The sequence below is a fragment of the Sciurus carolinensis genome, chromosome 9 (assembly GCF_902686445.1).
Source record: "Sciurus carolinensis chromosome 9, mSciCar1.2, whole genome shotgun sequence".
In the NCBI taxonomy this organism is placed as follows: Eukaryota; Metazoa; Chordata; class Mammalia; order Rodentia; family Sciuridae; genus Sciurus; species Sciurus carolinensis.
In genome coordinates, this window is record NC_062221.1 from 87,942,285 (window position 1) to 87,963,557 (window position 21,273).

At 38.3% G+C, this 21,273-nt stretch overlaps 1 protein-coding gene across 7 annotated transcripts in view; it reads left to right on the forward strand.

Annotated features, from left to right (window-relative positions):
* Cblb (Cbl proto-oncogene B) overlaps positions 1 to 8,554 on the forward strand; it is a 207,414-nt gene extending 198,860 nt beyond the window's left edge. For all 7 annotated transcript variants that reach the window (XM_047563577.1, XM_047563572.1, XM_047563578.1 and 4 more), the window contains one exon: positions 5,152 to 8,554. In XM_047563577.1, coding sequence (XP_047419533.1) covers positions 5,152 to 5,411 — 260 coding nt within the window. In that variant the 3' untranslated portion in view covers positions 5,412 to 8,554. The remainder of the gene's footprint in view (positions 1 to 5,151) is intronic.
* The last annotated feature ends 12,719 nt before the right edge of the window (positions 8,555 to 21,273 follow it).

Consider the following 21,273-nt stretch of genomic DNA (forward strand, 5'->3'; position numbering starts at 1 on the left):
GGTTGATATTTTTCTGGTGATCTGTCTATTGTAGGGTTTTTAAATCCCCACCATTATTGCTCTGGAACATATCTCTCTCTTTAGATCTGAATTGTATTTATTTTATAAAATTGGTTTCTCCAATATCAGGTACATATAGATTTATAACTATTACATTTTCTTGTCAAATTGGTCCCTTGATCATTATATAGAGACCTTTTTTTTTTTAACTCTTTTTGCAGTTTTTGTCTTAAAATTGTGTATTTTGTCATATATAAGTATAGCCACTCCTGCTCACTGTAGGTTTCCATTTACTTAAAATGCATTTCTTTCTTTTTTTTTTTTTTTTTTTTTTTTTTTTTTTTTTTTCAGTCTGTGTGTGTGTCCTTACTGTGAAGTGATTTTCTTTTAGGCAGCGTACTGTTGACTTAGTTTTCTATCTATTCGGCCCGTCTGTATTCTTTAACTGGATAGTTTAACATGTTTGTATTCAAGGTTATTATTGATAGCTAGGGAATTATTCTGGTCATTTTGTTGATGGTCTTCTAGTTATTTTGAATATCTTTGTTCTTTTCTATTTTTATTTTTTTGTGTGCTTGATGGCTTGTTGTATTGATAATGTTTGATTCCGTTCTTTTCTCTGATCCATCTGCTACAGGGATGTATACTTTCACATATTCTCATCCTGGTAGTTATCTTACTTCCACTTCTGAGTATAGAACTCCCTTTAATATCTTTGGAAAGGCTGGTCTGGTGTCGTGATTTCCCTCAATTTTTGCTTATCTTGGAACATTTTTATTTCTCTATTTCTGAAGGTACCTTACTGGGTATAATAATCTTGGTTATCAATCACTTTCTTCTAGAACATGGACTATGTTACTCCATTCCCTCCTGGCCTGCAAGGTTTCTGCTAAGAAATCTGCTATTAGTCTAATGGTATGCCTTTAAATGTGACTTGACACTTTGCTCTTGGATATGTTAAATTATTTGTCTTGTACTTAATGACTATTATAAAATGCTATAGTAAAGATCTCTTCTGGTCATGTTTGTTTGGGTTCCTCTAAATGTGAATGTTAATCTTTCCCAACATTAGGGAAGTTTTATACTGGTATATCAATAAGTTTTCTATGCCCTTAACATTTTTCTAATTATCTTTGGGTAGTCCAGAAAATACTAATGTTTGTTCATTTAATGATGTCCCAAAGAAATCTTGAACGAATTCATAATCCACACCATCTTAATGGTATACTTAAAAAAAAATGTCTTTAAGTTCTGATATTCTTTCTTTTGCTTGATCTAATCTATTATTGAAACTCTCAAATGGATTGTTTATTTGACCTAATAAGGTCTTCATTTCAAGATTCCCACTCATTTCTTTTACAGAATCTTCTTTGCTCATTTCTCATCCATATTCCTGCACTGTCTTCCTTATTTCACTTAATTATTTATCTGTATTCTCTTGGAGTGCTTTGGCATTTTTATAATCATTTTTGAAAATTTTTTTATCAGGCATTTCATGTATTTCATTTTCTTTGGAATCTGTTACTAAAGAGTTATGTTCTTTTGGAGACATATTACCTTGTGTTTTCAAATTTCTTGTGTTCCTACATTGATATTTGTACATTTGGTAGATCAGATATATCAGATATCTCTACCACTTCTATGAGTTGATCTTAGTAAGTAACTTTCTCATGAAAGTGTGTCTTGGGTTTGGTTTGAAATGCAGTGTTGGCTTTGTTTCTAGTTAGACACCCTAGTCTAACTAGTCACTCCCTGTGACTTCATTGGCAGTGATTAGTGAGTTTGGGCAGGGAGTGCCATGTCTGAGTTGGAGATACTGTCACAACAGAACAGAGGAGTGGGGACACCCTATCAGCTGAGGCATGTGTGGTGTAGAAAATAATGAGTGTGGGCTGGTGACTTGTGGCTGTTCCTATAATAGGAGTTGCCTCTAGCACTGTCCTCTGACCAGTCATTGGCGAGACCCAGATGCTGCACAGGGAGAGGTGTGGTGGGAAATGCACCATACCCTCTGGGGTGCTCACAGCAGTCCTGATAGCCATACGTGGTCAGATAGGGTACACAGACAGAAGGTGTCTGCATAAATGGGGTGGCAGAAGAACTGTGGTATTCTTCTCTGCTGCTGCTGTGATAGTACCCTATCCCAAGAGTGGAACCTCAACTAGAGCTGAGCAAAATTGCACTTGGCACCCCCAGCCATGTGTGCCTGTGGGTGCAGCAAAAGCTGAAGCAGGAGAGTTGCTCAGGCCCCTCAGCATAGCCTTGTGGGCGGGCAGCAGTGGGAACCCCAGTGTTAGCTTCCTGCCCTGTCATAAACAATCAGCTACACAGCACAGGGGGACGGACACATGGGTACCTGCCTTTAGTCCTGGCACTGTCAAAAGTTCACACATGTCTGCCCTCAGCCCTGGTTTAGCCTTGGCAAGCACCCTGATCTCCAGCATGGTGTACTCCATTCCCTGTCTTAATAGCAGTCCCCTACAGTGCAGGGCACCAAGCAGGCATGGATCAGAGTCACTCTTCTGGGTCAAATTGGGTTTGCAAGGCATTTGTCCCCAAGCCAGTGCAGTGAAATGTCTGAGGGAACTCAGAGATGGGACTATTCAAGGTTTCTGACCCCTCACACAGTCCAAATTCAGAAAATAGCTCCCTTCTCAGTTGTCTCTTGGTTATAGCACCCTGGGAGTCACTGGAAAATGTGAAATCTTTTGTTGAAGGCAAAGCTACCCTGCAGATTTCAGATTACTTATCTAAGTGAGCGGCAGACCTGTGAGACTTCAAGACTTTCCAGTAGCCAGAATTGCTGGGACTCTGGCTTCTACCCTTATCTCTACAAATGGGACACTGCTCCTCCGTAACTGTGGAGCTGGCACTGCAGATGCCAGCATATTTTGTGTCTCTTGGTAAGGTTTTGTCCTGGCTCTCTGAATTACAGCGTTCCAGCATCTCTCTTGCTGCTCTGCAGCATTCTGGCACAGTCACTTGCCTCAGAACGCAATGATCCACAATCACTTTGGTTCTTTGTGGAGGACGCGAGTGCTGGGCTCCTCTATTCAGCCACCTTCTCCTCTCAGGTTCTTGCTTTTTTTGGTCTGACTGATGACAACTTATGTCTTTTGCAGTGTTATCTGCCAAGATCAGCGATACACATGTTTAACTAAAAGTCATAATTCTTAACAATTATTGCCAATCATGCTATTCGATGTGCCTCTGGCTGTCAGGGTATCCTTCCTACTTTAGTTGAATGTATAACTGTTCCTTTTAAACATGCATCACATTTGTTTGCCCTCTCAGTAATTTGTACAAAAACAAAGCAATAGTATTAGAGCTCTCTCAGAAAATTACCAGCAGAATACAAGGTATTTATGACTTGTGTTTAAGTCTAGATGCTTTTCTTTCCTCAAAAGTACCTCAGAACAAATGATTTCAACATATGAATTTCATGATGATTGATTAAAGGAAAACTTATTAAGTACTAAGTACTTTTGAAAATGATTAGAACCAAAGTATGATTTATTATCTATCTCTGCATGGTAATGAAAATATTTAATAGAAAAATAAATGGAATCACAAAACATAATAAAAATGCAATTTAGCAGATCATAATTTCAGATGTTTAATTACAGATACCAAACCATATAGAATTTAGCAAGATCCAGGAATTGCATGTTCTTGTATATGAGCAGACTTTAATATGCATGGCTGATAGCTATATTATTTTTTAAAACTAGATATTATCTTTGAAGTAAAAAATTAAAAATAAGACTATTATCCAATTTGATGTAGAAACAATTATTTTAATCCCAGAACTTTTATTTTATGTAGGTAATATTGATATTGCCAGAATTGTGAATGGGATGATCTTTTTTTTAGTTGCCTTTTCATGAAGAAAATATCACCCATGTCTTTATTTAAAAAAAAAAAGAAATAACATGTCAAATTGATTTTTATGACTTAAATTATTATTGAAAAGATCAGCATACAATATCTTCTAAAGCCACTGGAGTAGGTGGCAAGGCAACAGGGAGCAGGAGCCAGGAGGGTACACTGTGCCTGAGGCAGTTGGCTTGGAGCCACTTCACCTTCACTTCACCTTGGATTTGTTGCTTGGCATTTGCCAGTGGTTTAAGAAGAAAGCTGTTGAATAAAGTGTTGTCTAGATACTCTCAAATCCATAACTGTTTGATGCCATAAATGCAACTTATTTAACCCTTTTGCATTTTGGTAATATAGGTTTTTTAAATACCATACAGAATATAGCTATATGGATGAACATGCCCTGTTCAGTTAGCTAGGTCAGGCCCTGGGATCTGTACAGGGTAGAGGCCTGGCCTTAATTTTCTCTTAAGGACACTGTCCATTCATGGGCACCAATGACATTGATTTCACTTTGAGAAACTACTATCTTTGGGGAACTGATCTAGAATCCATTTCTCCACTCCTGATGTTTAATCTAGCCTTGCTCTTTTTCTTACACATCATACTTCATGGAAATCTGGATAAATTGTTGAGCACAGCACCATGTTTAATTCTGTTCAACCAGTTGATTAATTGAGTCAAAGCCTCTGCTATGTTCTTTTTTCACTCTAGCCTCAGTAAGGCATAGTGTTATGACCTTGAAAATCAGGAAGAGATCATACAAAAAGTGTCTTGAGTTTTTCTGCTGTGTCATAGGTGGAACAGAGGACATTTTGGGGGATGTCCTCTCACATGTATCTATGAACTTAGAGAGTTTCTTCTGGTAGAAACCTCCTGAGACTCTTCCTCTGAGGGCCATCAGCCACAGTCTGTGCCAGGGTTGAAAAAAATTGTAAGGCTAAATAAAGCAAAACCTTTCTCTTTTAGATGGTGGTTTTAATTTCTTTTTCCTTCTGTATCTTTTATTTCATATGACTTGAAGAATAAAATGTGAAATCTAGAATTGAATATGTAAATTTCTCAAAACTACAAATATGCTCTGCCACAACTTCTCTAATGTTCAAAATGGCAATGATATTACCTATCCCACGATGGAATGAAAAGGGAAAAAAGTTCATTTCTAAAGAGAATGGAAAATTGTATTATTTTACTTAACATAAAATAGTACCATTATGTTTTAATGTCTTCATTTTTATCTGTTTTAATGGTGTCTCTCTTTAAAAATCTACACAGATGGTTCACAAGCACCAGCCAGACCCCCGAAACCAAGACCCCGCAGGACTGCACCAGAAATTCACCACAGAAAACCCCATGGGCCTGAAGCAGCCTTGGAAAATGTTGATGCAAAAATTGCAAAACTCATGGGAGAGGGTTATGCCTTTGAAGAGGTGAAGAGAGCCTTAGAGATAGCCCAGAATAATGTCGAAGTGGCCCGTAGCATCCTCCGAGAATTTGCCTTTCCTCCTCCAGTCTCCCCACGTCTAAATCTATAGCAGCCAGAACTTTAGACACCAAAATGGAAAACAGTTGACAAATATTCCAGGAGTATGGAAAGAGGATTGAGATGGAATTCAAGAGGGAGAGCACCTCCTGCTTGCATGGCATCTTGGGAGGGAGGCCGGAGTGCAGCTTCACAGAAGTCTGCCACTTGCTCAGGATGTTGATTCTGCGGCTTCCTTGTTTTTGCTAGCCATACTTTGAAATCAGGGTTGAACTGACAAAAATAATTTAAAGACGTTTACTTCCCATGAACTTTGAATCTGTGAAATGCTTTTCCTTGTTTACAAGTTGACGAAGTTGAAGTTTGTTTTTGTTTTTGATACCTGTACTGTGTTCTTGACAGACCCTTTGTAGAGTGGTCAGGTCTGCTGTAACATTTCCCATCAACTCTTGCTGTCCATGTCAGCAGCTAAAGCACCTCTTCATTTTGGTCTCTGCCATCCATGCCATGAGCCTAGCCCCCAGGTCCGGTTCCATTTCTTTCATTTACAAGATGCTTTAAAGGTTCTGATTTTCAACATATCAAACTAATGCAAAAAAGGAAAAAAAAAAAAATGTGTGTGGTCTTCACTACTGAGTCTTTTCTTTGGAAACCATCACTGTTGAGAGATGGGAAAAACCTGAATGTATAAAGCATATATTTGTCAATTAACTGCCTTTTTATAAGGGGTTTTTACATAATGTAGAGGATATTTCCTTGTTAGTTAGGTTTTATAGCCTTTAACTTTCCACATGCTCTGTCTCTTCATCCCGGGGTGCCACAATGCTGTAAAAGTCTAAAATAAGAGAGAGCAACTACTGCAGCAGATGTGAGAGACATAACACTTGGCACAAGACAATGCCGTTCTGAGGTAATATAATGAAGTCCCCTGATACTTAGGCCTGTGTTACATTCAGGCATGCTGAATAAGAGGGTCATCTCCCCAAAATATATTAACAAACTAAAGATAAAATCATGGACATATCCTTTCCAAAGTGGAATAGAGTTCATTTCCCATTTGTGCAATCAAACCCTGGTTCCTAACAGCCATGGGATCCACTTCACATTGCAATGGAAACATTAAATCTCTGATGCACTGTCAAGTGCCAATGCTACTGTGGCAATGTTTTTGCAAAGTTCTTAGTAAATTTTCCACATTCAGGTTCATGTTTGATTTGTAGATGCGATCATTGTTCCACATTGCTCCATTCAGTCAGGTAAAAGAAATTAATATAATTTTGTCTTTTTTGCAAAATGGTTCTTCAGAAAACATGCTATTACTTTTAACAAATCTATAAATATTTATTAAGCATCTACAGTGTGCTTTGCACTGTTAAGCACTGCGTTTTTAAAGCACAAACTCTTACAGGCTGATTCCAATATAATGTGTTGTTATTTTTTATATGTATTTTTGATGGCAGAAGTCTCTGATGGACAAAACTTGGAAGGTTTCCACTATAGCCTCAGAATTTTCCACCAGTTTGCTATTTTTTTTTTCCTAATGAGAAGTTAGTGAAGAAATGAGACAAACAAAGCTCTCTGTAAGATGCCTGGACCCACAGAAAGTGTTCTAACTATGGGCAAATTGTGGGTTTCTGCATGTTTCTACCACTCCATTCTTAACTTCACACCCATCACTTTTGCGTTGTAAAAAGATTCCTCAGAGAGTGAGACTCCTCAGGACATGACAGGACATCGGCTAGTCTGCTGAAATTAGTGTTGTATAAGACCTGTGCAGACAGGCAAGTTGACCGGGGGAGGAGAACTCATGCATTCCTGTGCAAAATGACGCACGCCCTTTACAGTCTGGCTTTCTTGAGGACTCACAGGCCATGCATAGTTTGTGTTCTTGTATGAATTTCTTCAGGTGACTCAGCTGGTTAGGTACTAAAGGGGGATTTTTAAATTTGCCTTAGATGCTGTTCCTTTGAGTAGGTAAGTTAGTACCATTTTTTACACCTTTAGAATGGCATTGGCCACTTCTCTTTTGCTTTGTGAACTCCATGTTATGAGTTTTAACTTGTTTTATCAGTTTCTGATGTCACATTGGAATAGCACTGTATATTTTGGGCTTTTTATGACTTACTGATGATAGGTGTAGTCAAAAACCCAAAAGTTGCCCCTTCTTTGTGATAACATTTTAGGGAATGAAGTAAAATAAGAACATTAGGAAACAGTACATTCTCATTCAGTTTTCAAATAATAAAAATTTTCAGTGAGAATTTTAAAAGAAAAGAACCAATGATCTATTAAATTTGAACCTGAATTTTTTATGGAAGGGGACTTTTATAATTTTCTAGCCTCCACCAAAATTTCTATGCATCTTATACTCAGTAGCAGCCATTAGATTTATCATTAAATAAAATGAATCAAAAATTTATATCAAATGGAATGGAATGAGGGAAACTCACACTGTGATGAAAACTTATAGCTACATATTGCCTATGACATCATGCTCAAAAAGAAATTTTTGAGGAGGTAATTAAACCAAAATTTTTTTTATATAGTGACACCCTGTTAATAGGAAATGATCCCAGCTTTCTTTCACTGTGATCCAGTAATTTAGACATTCCTCTCATTTCTTAGGATTCGGTAATATTATTTTTTAAGCCAGTATTTAATATTCATGAGCTTACAACAAAATCATGACCAATATTAATCCCCACATTCAAATATGTTCTGGGGTAGGACAATTTATCCTCATTGATATTTCAGTACATTTATCTCCATAATCTATTATGTTCCCCTTGATATCTGATAATCACAGCCGAATTTTTCAGAATTGAATCAAAGCATTTCATGCTCAACTTGGAATTCCTTCCATGAATGCAGTGACAAGACCTTTAGCTCTGCCCTGTCCATTCCATGCCCACATTACAAATAGTCTTAATGGTGGAGCCCTAATTGTAACCTCAAAGGACTCTTTTGTTAACTCGGTATTTCACACACCAAAAACACTTGCAAAGGTGTCTTCATAATGTGAACTTTTAAATTTTTCACTTCCAGAGTATTTCCTGGACATATTTTTCCTCTTACATTTTCAACTTGAAGCTTTAATTTGCACTGAATTATCTAATCTGGTTTAAAAAAAAAAAAGTCTCTCTTACAATGATTCATTTGGAAGCAAATTACCGTTTATTTTAAATAATACAGGTACTGCCTGATAACCTGGAATTTTAGTGCTTCTAATAAGAATTTCCAGAAGACAGCAAGAGAGTGAAGCGTTTTCTTCCCCATGACCATTTTATTGTTTTTTAATGCCTTTTAAAAACTTGTCCAATGTGGCAAAATAATTATGTGTTTGATTAATTTATATTTTATTCATTCTTTTTCAATTCTGGTTATTTTGTACCATCAAGGACTTTATCTGTTCTTTTAAGGTATTTTATAAAATGAATGTTAACAAAATGCTGAGTTGGTATTTATTTTTCAAATGAACACAAATATTTCAGAGCATTTAACCATTGTAATTATTCTTCATATTCAGAAAAAGACACTTAAGAACTAACTAGACAAAGTGGTGTGGGGTACCCATCCTAGATGATTTAGTTATTAAATACCAAGACTATGTAACTTGAAGGGAATCTAATAGATAAACTGTCCTCATAACATAGAACTCAAGTCAAGGTGATATGAAAGTTCCCGGTAATAAATACTGTATCTTGGAAAGGACAAACTTCTTTGAGATGAAATACTAGATAGTTGACAATTCCCAGTCAACATTTACATCCTCTCTTGAAACTCCTGACATTTCTAATCACTGGGAAAATACTGGAGAGGAGGGAAAAAAAACAGATTTTTTAAATGCTAATTTATTTTATATCAAGGATCATAGAATATTTTAAAATTAATTAGAACATGCAGAGTCCCATGCATAGTAATAGCAATTGTTCCCTTGAAACCCATACACTGAAATGGAAGATACACAAGGAAATAATTCCAGTTCGATGACTGCTGTGCGAAAGTTACCATATTGTACTGGAATTGTGTTTATGCTAAGTGCTTAAGAATGAATTATTGGGAGTCTGGGGCTGGGACTCAGTGCTAGAGCACTTGCCTCACATTTGTGAAGCACTGTGTTCAATCCTCAGCACCATATAAAAAAAATGAATAAATAAAGATATTGTGTCCATCTACAACTAAAAAAAAAAAATTTTTTTTAAAGAAGAATGAATTATTGGTCCCTTACTGTGAGTAAGGAACTTGCTATTAAATCATTCAGTCCTTTCAACAGCACTGCCTCTTAGGACCCTGAGAGGAAAGTCAGGATGACGAATTCCCTGTGGATACTGAAGTCACAGGCCATTCAGTATTTTGTGGACCTAAATGATGAGCAAAGTTTGTTGTTTAAAAAAGGCACCAAGGTAAAGCTTCTCAGCGAGGAACCTCGCACATGATAAAGCATTGTTATTTTATTTAGGCAGAGGCCAGCAGTAGTGGTCCTGAGCACAGGAGAGGAGTCTTGGGAGAGAAGGGCTGTGGACCTGGAGGTAAGAGACCAGAGACAGGAGCAGGAATCCCTGGTTGGAGGCCAGAGACCAGAGTGACCGTGGAAATGGGCAGTGACCTCTGAATACAGAAGAATTGGGATGTGCCTAACAGGAACTGTTGCATCAAAGGACCATCTAACAGCAAAGCTGAAGGAAACCTAACTTTTGTGCTTCATGTATTTTGTTTGAGTTTTCAAGGGAAACTTGGAGAATTATTTTTATCTATTTTTGCTGGGTTTTCATCCCTACTACCCCTATCATCTTCGGGCTCTATAGGATGACTCCCCTGGTATTTTAAATGGCCTTTGATTGGTCTCCATGGCTCTAGTGAATGATAGAATGAAGCTTCTTGAAGTTCAAATCCAAGGTCACTCCTCTAGGTGAAATCCTTGGTGGTTTTCTGGTGGGGATTCCACATCTATGTCTGCATCCCTCCACAGTTCCTCTTCACTTCTGCTGAGATTACAGTTACCAAAGTGTACCCCATGTCTGCATGTACTAGTCCTCCTAAATGTCCTCTTTCCCTTCACCCAGCCTGGCTCACTCTTCAAAATCCAGTTCAAGTATTGCATCTGTGAAGCATTGTCTGTTTTATCCTACAAGCTCAGTAGAATTTGCCACCTTTCATGTCTCACACAACACCAATGTGACACTGATCATGTGGTTTACGATTACTTCACCTACAGCCCCAGCAAGACAACTTCAGAAGAGGAAGGACACGAACTTTATGTCCCCCCTCCTATAGAGCCCTGCACAGGGTACACAATGAAATATTTCCAAAATATGAACAGTTGCACATTTGAGCAGCTAATAGTGGAAACAGTCCTGAGTTCTATTCCTAGCTCAACCATTTGCAACCTGTGTGGAAAAATATCTTTGCTTTCATCTCTTGCTTCACACAGACTAGAACATGTATATAAAAGCACTTGCTAATGTGATCACACTAGATGCTTTAGTTTCATTATTTAGACAGGGACCAAAAATTAAGCACTTGCTAATGTGATCACACTAGATGCCTTAGTTTCATTTTTTAGACAGGGACCAACTGCAAAATATCAGATTTACAACATAAAAGCTAGAACATTTAAAAACATTTTGGTAGAATTCAAACCTGCTTTAAGTAACTTAAGACAATAAGAGAATGTTTCTTCACAAGGAGGTTATGATGAACATATCTAGTCAAAAGACTACTACTCACAAACACCCATGGCAGGGAAATAGTAGTTAAAAGTGTAGGTTCTAGAGCCAAACTGCCTATGATCAATTTCTACCTCTGCCACTTCCAAGTTGTGTGACTTAGGAAAGTATTCCAACTTATCTGTATGTTGGTTGCTTCATCTGTAAAATTGGAATAGCAGCCATATGTAAAGGTTTCATAAGAGGACTTGATGAATGAATTACAGATTTAAAAAGAAACTAAAAGCAGTGACTGATATTTAATAAATGCACCATAAATGACAGCTGTCATTACTGGTTACCCTACTCAGGTAACTTAAATTACTATCCATCTCTCAGAAGCCCCAAAGTAGACAGCAAAATGAAGCAGGTCTGATTTGTCTTCTTAGTTCACATAGCAAGGGGCCATCCTGGCTGTCTTAAGACATCAGTGGGATATGATTATTCTGGTTAAACTGAGGAAATCTGAAATCTTAGAAGGTAATAAACTGTGTGTCCTGAGCCTTTTCCACCACCACATACTCATCTTCTGCTTGCTATTTAAAGCTCAATGCAATGTAAGTGCAGATCAGAGAGATGGAGCTGGTGGTGGGACCCCAAGAACAATGCGTTCCTTTTGAGCTGCTCTTGAGCTTAAAAATCTAGTTCAATCTAGTTAAATCTAGTTAATTTTGTCCTTGGATATAGAGAAAAGTAACCTAGCTGGTGAGTTTCTTTAGATCTCATACCAAATGTGGCAGGATGCTAAAGAGGACTTTGCCTTCATTCCTGAAAAGAAACAAAAACCCCAAAGCTGAAGACAGCACAGGAGAGCTAAGTGCGGCCTCCTGAGAGGTGTTCCTGAGAACACCTAAAAGATATCCTCAGGACCCAGGTGGCTGTGGTAGAGTCCTGTCTCCACACACCTGCCCCATAGGTGAGGAGGAGATGCTGGCTGGACCTGAGAGAGTGAATGGGAATGTCCTGGATTGAGTCACCTCTCCCAATCCATACGTCTATAGCCCCAAGAGGGGTAGTGACATCCAGTTCCATTGGATAGAAGGTGGTCTACCCATGTGTCCGTCTGAGTGTCTGCACACAAAAACAAAGCCAAAGAGAGGCACTGCAGTGAGTCAACTGACAGGCATCACACCACGGGAGAGCAAGGTCACATCACAGCCCCAACAGACTCACAGACCACTGACAAGGTGGCCCATCTCTAAGCCATCTCCACAGGACCCAAGGAAGCCCCTGCCAGGCATTGTAACCCAGGTCCTTTGGGGTGTATACCACTGGATCAGGCTCAAGGGAGTTGAGCCAGGGGACATGGGATGTGTCCCACAGTGACTCAGAGAATGACTTCCCAAAAAAGATGTGCCTGAGCTTAGTGAAACAGTCCACATTCAGGAACTCATGACACAGGCAGAATAGAAAATCAAGATGCACCATGATGGCGCCTATGAATTTAACAGACTAGCGCTGCCCTGTCTTAAACTCCTCTTGCGTGGTCCTAAGCCCAGTGAAGCAGAGCAAGGAGGAGGAGGAGCAAAGGAAGATTCTGCTTATCTCTACTCCTCGCTTGTGAGGTGGAAGCCTGGCTGAGAGTAGGCACGGTGGACAGGAGAGGCTCAAATACACAGCAGACGAAAAATCCTCAGATTGAAGCAGTGGTTAGAGGACAAACATCAATATTCTGTGTTGGCAGTCCACTGGTTCCCAAATGTTCAAGAAACTGGTTATTTTTTTTTAATGAACATTTCATTTTGAATGGATTTTGGTGGTTTCCTTAGCTTATTTAAAAAAAAAAAAAAATGTCCAGAGTCAGAAAGTCACTGGAGAATCTTCTCTGGGAAGATGCTGTAACCTGGGCAGACTTGTTTTATTTTTCCCAGCAGTGTGCTTCCCTGGCAGGCTCAGTTCTGCCAGGCCTGAAGCTGCAAATTCTGCCTAATCCCTATCACTTCTCACCAACAGAGTCCCAGTTCTCTGTCAGCCAGGAGGAAAGGGGCCAGCTCATCCCTACACTGCCTTCACTACAGGCATTTCTTCTCCCTTGGCAAACTATTCACACCTTGTTGGTTAGCTTGTTTGTGAAGTAAATATGTGGGGCAAGAAATAAAACAGCTGGCAGTATCCTACCTCAAATATCTATGACTGTCCTGAAATTACTCTCAAAAGAAACCAGTTTCCCTAAAGGACCATTCCAATGTAAGATGCAAGGATTTTTGCAGAAAATTAAACTTAACCACAAGTGCCTAGGCCCTAGGCTATTCAGATGTGAATCAAAAAAGGAGTACCAAGGCATTTATTTGTATAAATGTTTAATCAAGAGCAATGTGCAATGTCTATTTATCTGAAATTTCCTGCAAAATAAGGGGGAATAGATGGTCTAGAGCAAGAATAATGTATCTCTACTGGACATTTTAATCAGTGCTAACATAATTAAACATTTATGCAACACTTTGGGCTCAGGGAAGTTTTATATTTTGTTTTCAAAGTTGTATATCTCAAAACTCCTGTGAAGTAAGTATATTACACTTGCTATTTTCTGTTTGCACACAGACAAAATTTATAAGGCAGAGAACATCAATATCTTTCCCAGGATCATCCAATAATTGACAGGAGCTAGATTTATAGTCTATCAATTAGTCCCAGCTCACATATTAGTTATGAAAATTTGACCTAAAAAGAATCACACAAGATCTAAACATCCTTTAACGGGCAAGAAAGAAAATTTAAAATGAGGGACTTCCACTTGTTACCATTATTGCAGTAGATGTGACCTTGAAAGATAAATACATGTGTACATATCGGTTGCTGTGACAGAATCCAGGAGAAAAATTCACTTACAGGAGGAAAGACATACTTTGCTCAGGTCCAGAGGTTTTTGTCCCTGGTCACATGATCCCATCACTTTGGGCCTTTGGCATGGCAGAACATCATGGTGGCGAGTGTGTGATGGAGCAGAACTACTCATCTCCTGGTGGCCAGGAAGCAGAGAGAAGGAAAAGGATCTAGAGAAAGGGACCAAAACAAGATATACTCTAGGTCACACCCCTAGTGACCAATTTCCTCCAGATGGGCTCCACCTCCAAAACATGGGCCTCTAGAGGACATTCCAAGTCTGAACCATTACAACTGCTGAACTCAGTCCTATAAAGTAAACCAGAATCAGGTAGTGATTCTACACACTGCAAATTCTGCCAAGTGATCAGCAAGTTGAGAGTGTGGAGGAGTTTAGTAATTTGCATTCCAAAGTGCCTTAGCACTATGGTCTTTTCAGCTAGCCATTTTCAATGAGTATAAATACCTACTTTTAAATTTTAATTTACTGTATTTATTAACAAGTGAGAAAGAAAAAATAAAACACCTTACTTTACGGCTTAGCGTTTCTCAGCAAAAGAAAAGTGGTCTAATTGCTTGATTCAGTGAAAAGCTAATAAATAGAGATGGAGAACAAATAAGTATTCTCACAGGTTAAATCAAAAAACATCTGTTTCATTTGCGTAGCTTTGAGGTGTAGGCACAGGAGTACTTTTGGCAGCCGTGCTATTAATCTCTAAGAGGCTGTAAACTTGTCATGGTAAGGACACAGCAAATTCAGCTTGAATACACTTCACTTTTCACATTAATGACATGTAAGGACACTCAGACCTCTCCTCATCACTTGAGCATCTTGAGGAGACCAGTGTTCCTGCTCTCATCTCAAAGGACCACCACCACTTCAGTGCAGGACTCACCAATCCTTTGTGATATTAACCCCTTCAATTAAATTTGTTTGAAGTTGAAGATGGTATCAAGAGCACTTATTTCCCCCTTGAAGATCACATGATTCCATTCCACCTGGAAAATTCAAAGTAATCAAACCCTCCACTGTTGATTAAAGTCAGTTCAGATATCAAAAAGAGTTATTTTCCTTAAGAGAATGGTCAGAACGTTGGATAAAACATACTACATTTAAAAAATGCCAAATTAAAGAATAGATTTAGCAGTGCTGAGGCTCTCATTCATTTTGTGTCTTTTACTAAGTTAAACTCTAGCATCCTCAGAGTTGACATGATGGATGCAAAAATTACTTTACCTAGAAAGGACTAATAACATGCCTCGAAATCTAGTTGAAATTCACACATGAATTTAAAAGACATTAAACTGCTTCACCAATGCTCTCTACACTTCTTAAAGAATGTGTTATTAATGTGGGGAGCCATGACGGCTGCATAGAGGTGCTCTGTATGCGACTCTGCCACAGAGAAGAGCTAGGACTGCAAAGAAGAAACCGTATTTCAAGGACAGCGAATGAAGAACTCTGGAAATTAGTAAAGAGATCATGAAAACCCAAGAGCAGGGAAAGTCAGAGAGGCAACCAAGGGGAAATGAACAAAGCAATTTGCAACTGCCAGAAAGTGCCAAAAACACCCCACCATAGAAGCAAACCTGCAGTCCTAACTGCAGGAAAGGTACACATACTTAGAGGCTTTACATCCGGTTTGTGGAATTGGCTGGTCTAAAATAACATCTCTGCTCCAAAGAAGGCACTCGCTTTGTACATTGTGAAGCCCTGGAACTAAAACTACCATAACCACCACTGTGATGTGCCATCTTGGCTTAGGGGCCAGCAGCCAAACCTTTGACCCTGCCAGAAGCTTGGGTCAGTGCTTGCCTCAGTGGACAGAAGACAACCCCCTCAAAATCCTGCAGCCCCAGTACCAGTGGCTGCCATAACCATAAGCTCAAATGCCACCTGTGCTCATCCTGTGAGAAGAAAGGAATGTTTCCTCCCTAGCATACAAGTCTGTGACTGCAGCCACTTTTGCATATTTCCAGCTTCATTAGCTCCTATACTTCTAGAGCCAAGAAAGTTCTGAGCCCTGCAGCTCCATAAATGTGGCTTCAACTCCTCCCAACACATATACTTGCCTGACAGGAACTAGGGAAAGTCTCCTCCCCAACCCCAAACCTTGGGACTTTTTGTAGACTTTGTTAAAATGTCTGGTTTCATGTGTGCATTATTCATCAAAAGTTGGAAATGGTTGTAGCTGCTTCTGGCAGTTCCTGGCACATGGCTACTAGGAACTAGGAAAGATCTACTTCTTAGCAGTTGACCTTGGGACTGCAGTTGCTCCTTCGGTAAACCTAGGCATCACTCAAGCATGTTCCTTGAGGCTAGGGAAAGGAATCCATGTTCTTCAACTCTGGAACTCTAACGACCAATTCCATGAGCCTGGCCCTGTGCTAGCTAGGGATATTCCCATGTGTGTCCTGCAGATCCAGGATCCCAAATACCTAAGCCACAAGCCCCACCACCATTAGTACTCAACCTGCAGGCCCTAGGAAAGATTGCTAATATCTTATAACTGCAGGAATGTGGACACTCATGCCCCAAGTTCAAATATTACCTATAACATGCCCTGGAAGAGGCAGAGATCATCTCCTTCCTAGCCCATGAATTTTGGATCATAGCTCCCAGTATCAAAGGGAACTTATGCTTGTCCCTTGGGACCTAAAGAAGTTAACATCTGGGTCTCACAGCCCCATGAGAGAAACTAATAGTGCTACAAGCCCTAGCACCAAACATAGTCACCCACAGGACCTAGGGAAGGTCCTTTCTGTGTTCCAAAACTTCAAGACCCTGGTTACTTCAAGACATGGCATCATGTGGGCTTATCACGAAGGACCTCGAAAGACCCCATCCCATCTTATGGCTCCAGAACTGGTTTCTGGTGCCATAAGCCCAGGCATCTCCCCATTCATTGTTCATCCTGAGAATCATGGGAAAGATCTCCTTCATATTCCAAGGCTCAGGGACCATGGATGTTTGTACCACAATCCTTGATATCACTCGAACCTGCCCTGACAATCCTGGGGACAGTCCTTTCCACATTGCATAACTCCAAGACTGTGGTAGCGTCTGCCATAAGTCTATGACTACTGCAAAATCATACAACTACCTTCATGAACTGTTGTAGTCAAGCCTACTGAGATACCTATAGACACTGCTGACATCAATCAAGATGAAGAACTCACAAAGAAACTACGCTTTGAGCTAAGGTATAATCAAACTCAAAGCACCCATCCAATTGACATCCTATGTCTTCCTAAAAACAAACAAACAACAACAAAAACTTTTACAAAACTACTTTAGAAAATTGGAAGAGATGAATGTTACACTAGGTAACTTACAGACATCAATGTAAGCACACAAATAAAGAACATGAAAGAAAACATGATAGCTAAAGAGGAGAAAAAGGAGAATAAGTCTCCAGTAATAGATATCAATTTGAAGTACATCTACGAAATGTCTGAAAAAATAATTTGAAAGAACAGTCCTAAGGAAATCTGTTGAGATGCAAGAGAATACAGATAAAGAATACAAATAAATATGAAAAGGAATTCAGGATAGCAGTGAGGAATTCACCTAAGTGAAAGAAATCATAAAAGAAGAAATAGACAAAATTATGCATTGCGAATGTGAATATATCATAATAAATCCCATGATTATTTATGGGTTGCAGTTTGTATATGAGGGGTCCCCCTAAAGATCCTGTGTTATTTCAGGAATATTCAGAGGTGAAATGATTGGCTTGTGAGAGCTATTGCCTAGTCAGTTCAGCCTACTTTGAATGAACTGAGTGGGTGATAACGATAAGTAGGCAGGTGAGTCATGGGTCACTGCAAGGGTTCATCTTCCCTGCAGCCCCTTCCCCCTGTGTTCTCTCTGCTTACTGGCTACCATGAATGAAGTAGTGCTCCTCCACAACACCCTTCTGTCAAGTTGCTGTGCCTCACCTTGGGACTAGAGAAGTGAACTTGGCCAACCATGGACAAAACTTCTGGGAACACAAGCCAAAGTAAACTTTCCATCCTCTAAGTTATTCTTTTTGGGTATTTTGGTTACAGTAACAAAAACCAATACATTTTGATTATAATGTGCTGTTATGGCCTGAATATAAGGTGTTTCCCAAAAGCTTCTGTGTTAATACAGGAATATTCAAAAGTGAAATGATTAGATTATGAGAGTTGTTAACTAATCAGTCCCTCCTAGTTTTGATGGACTAACTGGGTGGAAACTGTAGGCAGCTAGGGTGAGGCTGGAGGAAGTGGGTTGCTGTAGTGAGGCCAGGAAGGATTCATCTTCCCTGTGGCCCCTTCTTCTTGCTCTCTTTGCTTCCTGGCTGCCATGAACAGTGCCCCTTTCCTCCACTATCTCTTTTGCCATGATGTTCTGCCTTACTTTGGGCCCAGAGCAATGAAGTCAGCAAACTATGAACTGAATCCCTGAAATGAAGAACTAAAAATAAACTTTCCCATCTCTAAGTTGTTCTTGTCAGGTATTTTGGTCACAGTGAAGAAAGGCTAACACAAGTACTAATAAAAAATTTACAAAAAAGAAATGAAATAAAAAAGTACTCTAGAGAATTTCCATGAACAGCCTAGAACAAACAGAAGACAGAATGTCTGAACTTCAGGTCAGTTCTTTTGAATTAATCTAGTTATATTAAAAAATCTTTTTAATTTTTAAACAATTTAAAAGAATGAAGAGAACCCATCAGATTTAAAGAATACCATCAAACAAACAAATTTGCTTTATGGGAATTCCAGAAGGTAAAAAAAAGGGAGAAAGTCATTGCAAATCTATTTCATTATATAATAGGTGGAAATTTCTCAAATCTTTAAAGAAATATAAACATCCAAATACAAAAAGCTCAAAGGACCCCCACTAGATTCAATTAAAAACAAATCTTTACCAAGGCATATTAGAGTCAAAATGTCAAAAGCATAACACAGAATTCCATGAACAGTAAGGAAAAAGGAAAAAGTGTCAAGTCACATAAAAGGGAATGCTTACGAGACTTACAGTAGATTTCCTAGCAGAAACCATACAGGTCCCAAGTGACTGGGATGGTATATTCCAAGTACTGAAAGAAAAACTATTGCCAAACAATAATACTATACCCAGTAGAATTATCCCTCAAAACTGAAGAAATAAGATCTTTCACTGATAAGCAGAAACTGAGGGAATTCATCACCATCAGGCAGCCCTGATGGTGTACAGAAATCTTACACTAGAAATGTAAGGATGATAACTAACATCATGAAAACACATGAATCTATACAACTCACTAGAAGAACAGATACACTAAAGAGAAAGAATAGAAAAATCAAATGTGAGCATTATGGAAAACTGCCAAATTGTAAAAATAAAAAAAAATAAAAAATAAGAGAGGCAGAAAGGAAAAAAAAAAAAACCATATATATATATATATATATATATATATATATATATGTATATATATATATATATATAAACAGGCAGAATCCAACTAATAAAATCACAAGCATAAGTTTATACCTATGAATAACAATTCTGAATATAAGTAAATTAAATTAATCAATCAAAAGATAGCCAGGTTGAAAGGAAAAAAAAGGGGGAAAGGGGGAGGCATGGAGTATGGATGTGACCCAGCTACACTCATTGCATCTACAAGATTCTCACTTTCATGGTGAAGATACACATTAACAAAAAAAAAAAAAAAAGGTTGGAAAAATATGTATCTGTAATCCAAAACCAAAAGGGAGAAAGAGTAGCTATTTTTCTATCAGATAAAGCAGACTTTAAATCAAAGTCTGTAAAAAGAGACAAAAAAGGTCATTGTGCATTGATAAAATTCAGCAGGAAGAGATAAAAATTATATTTATACTCATCATGGAACCACACAAATGTATAAAGCAAATATTCTTATATTTAAAGGGATAAATAAAATCTATATAATACTAGTAGTAGCAGTGAACATCAATACCTCATTTTTCTCAATGGATGAATCATCCAGACAAAAAATTCAACACAAAGCATCTGAGTTGAACCATGCTACAGAGTAAGTGGACTTAACAACTTTTACAGAACATTTTATCCAACAGCAGCAGAATACACAGTCTTCTCATCAACACATGGAACATGTCCAGGATAGATCATATGTTAGGACACAAATCAAATCTCAATAAGTTTTTAAAAACTGAAATTGTACAATGAATAAAACTACGAATAAACTACAAATAAACAAGAAGAAATAAAAGTACATACATACTTGAAAATTAAACATGTCCTAAATGACCAATGGGTAGTTGAAGAGATTAAAAGAGAAATTTAAAAGTTTCTAGAAAACAATGAAAATGACAACATACCATATCAAAGTCTGTGTCATACAGCAAAAGTACTACTGAGAGGAAAGTTTATAGAAATGAATGCACACATCATAAAAACAGAAAGATCTCAAATAAATAATAATGTACCTCAAAGGCTTAAAAAAAGCAAGACCCAAACCCCAAATTAATAGAAGGAAACAAAGAAGAAAGATCAGAGCATAAATAAAAAATTTAAACTAAATATATAAACAAAAATTGTCAACCAAAACTAAACAATGGAAAGAAGCCCAAATTTAAAAAAATTAGAATCAATCTCACAAAAGAGGTGAAAGACCTCTACAATGAGAACTACAGAACACTAAAGAAAGAAATTCAAGAAAACCTTAGAAGATGGAAAGATCTCCCATGTTCCTGGATAGGCAGAATTAATATCGTCAAAATGGCTATACTACCTAAAGTGCTATACAGATTCAATGCAATTCCAATTAAAATCCCAATGATGTACCTTGCAGAAATAGAGCAAGCAATTATGAAATTCATCTGGAAGAATAAAAAACCTAGAATAGCTAAAGCAATCCTCAGTAGCAAGAGCGAAGCAGGGGGTATTGCAATACCAGATCTTCAACTCTACTACAAAGCAATAGTAACAAAAACGGCATGGTATTGGTACCAAAATAGACAGGTAGATCAATGGTACAGAATAGAGGACATAGACACAAACCCAAATAAATACAATTTTCTCATACTAGACAAGGTTCCAACAATATGCAATGGAGAAAAGATAGCCTCTTCAACAAATGGTGCTGGGAAAACTGGAAAACTATATGCAATAGAATGAAATTAAACCCCTATCTCTCACCCTACACAAAACTCAACTCAAAATGGATCAAGGACCTCGGAATCAGACCAGAGACCCTGCATCTTATAGAAGAAAAAGTAGGTCCAAATCTTCAACTTGTTGGCTCAGGATCAGATTTCCTTAACAGGACTCCCATAGCACAAGAAATAAAAGCAAGAATCAACAACTGGGATAGATTCAAACTAAAAAGCTTTCTCTCAGCAAAGGAAACTATCAGAAATGTGAAGAGA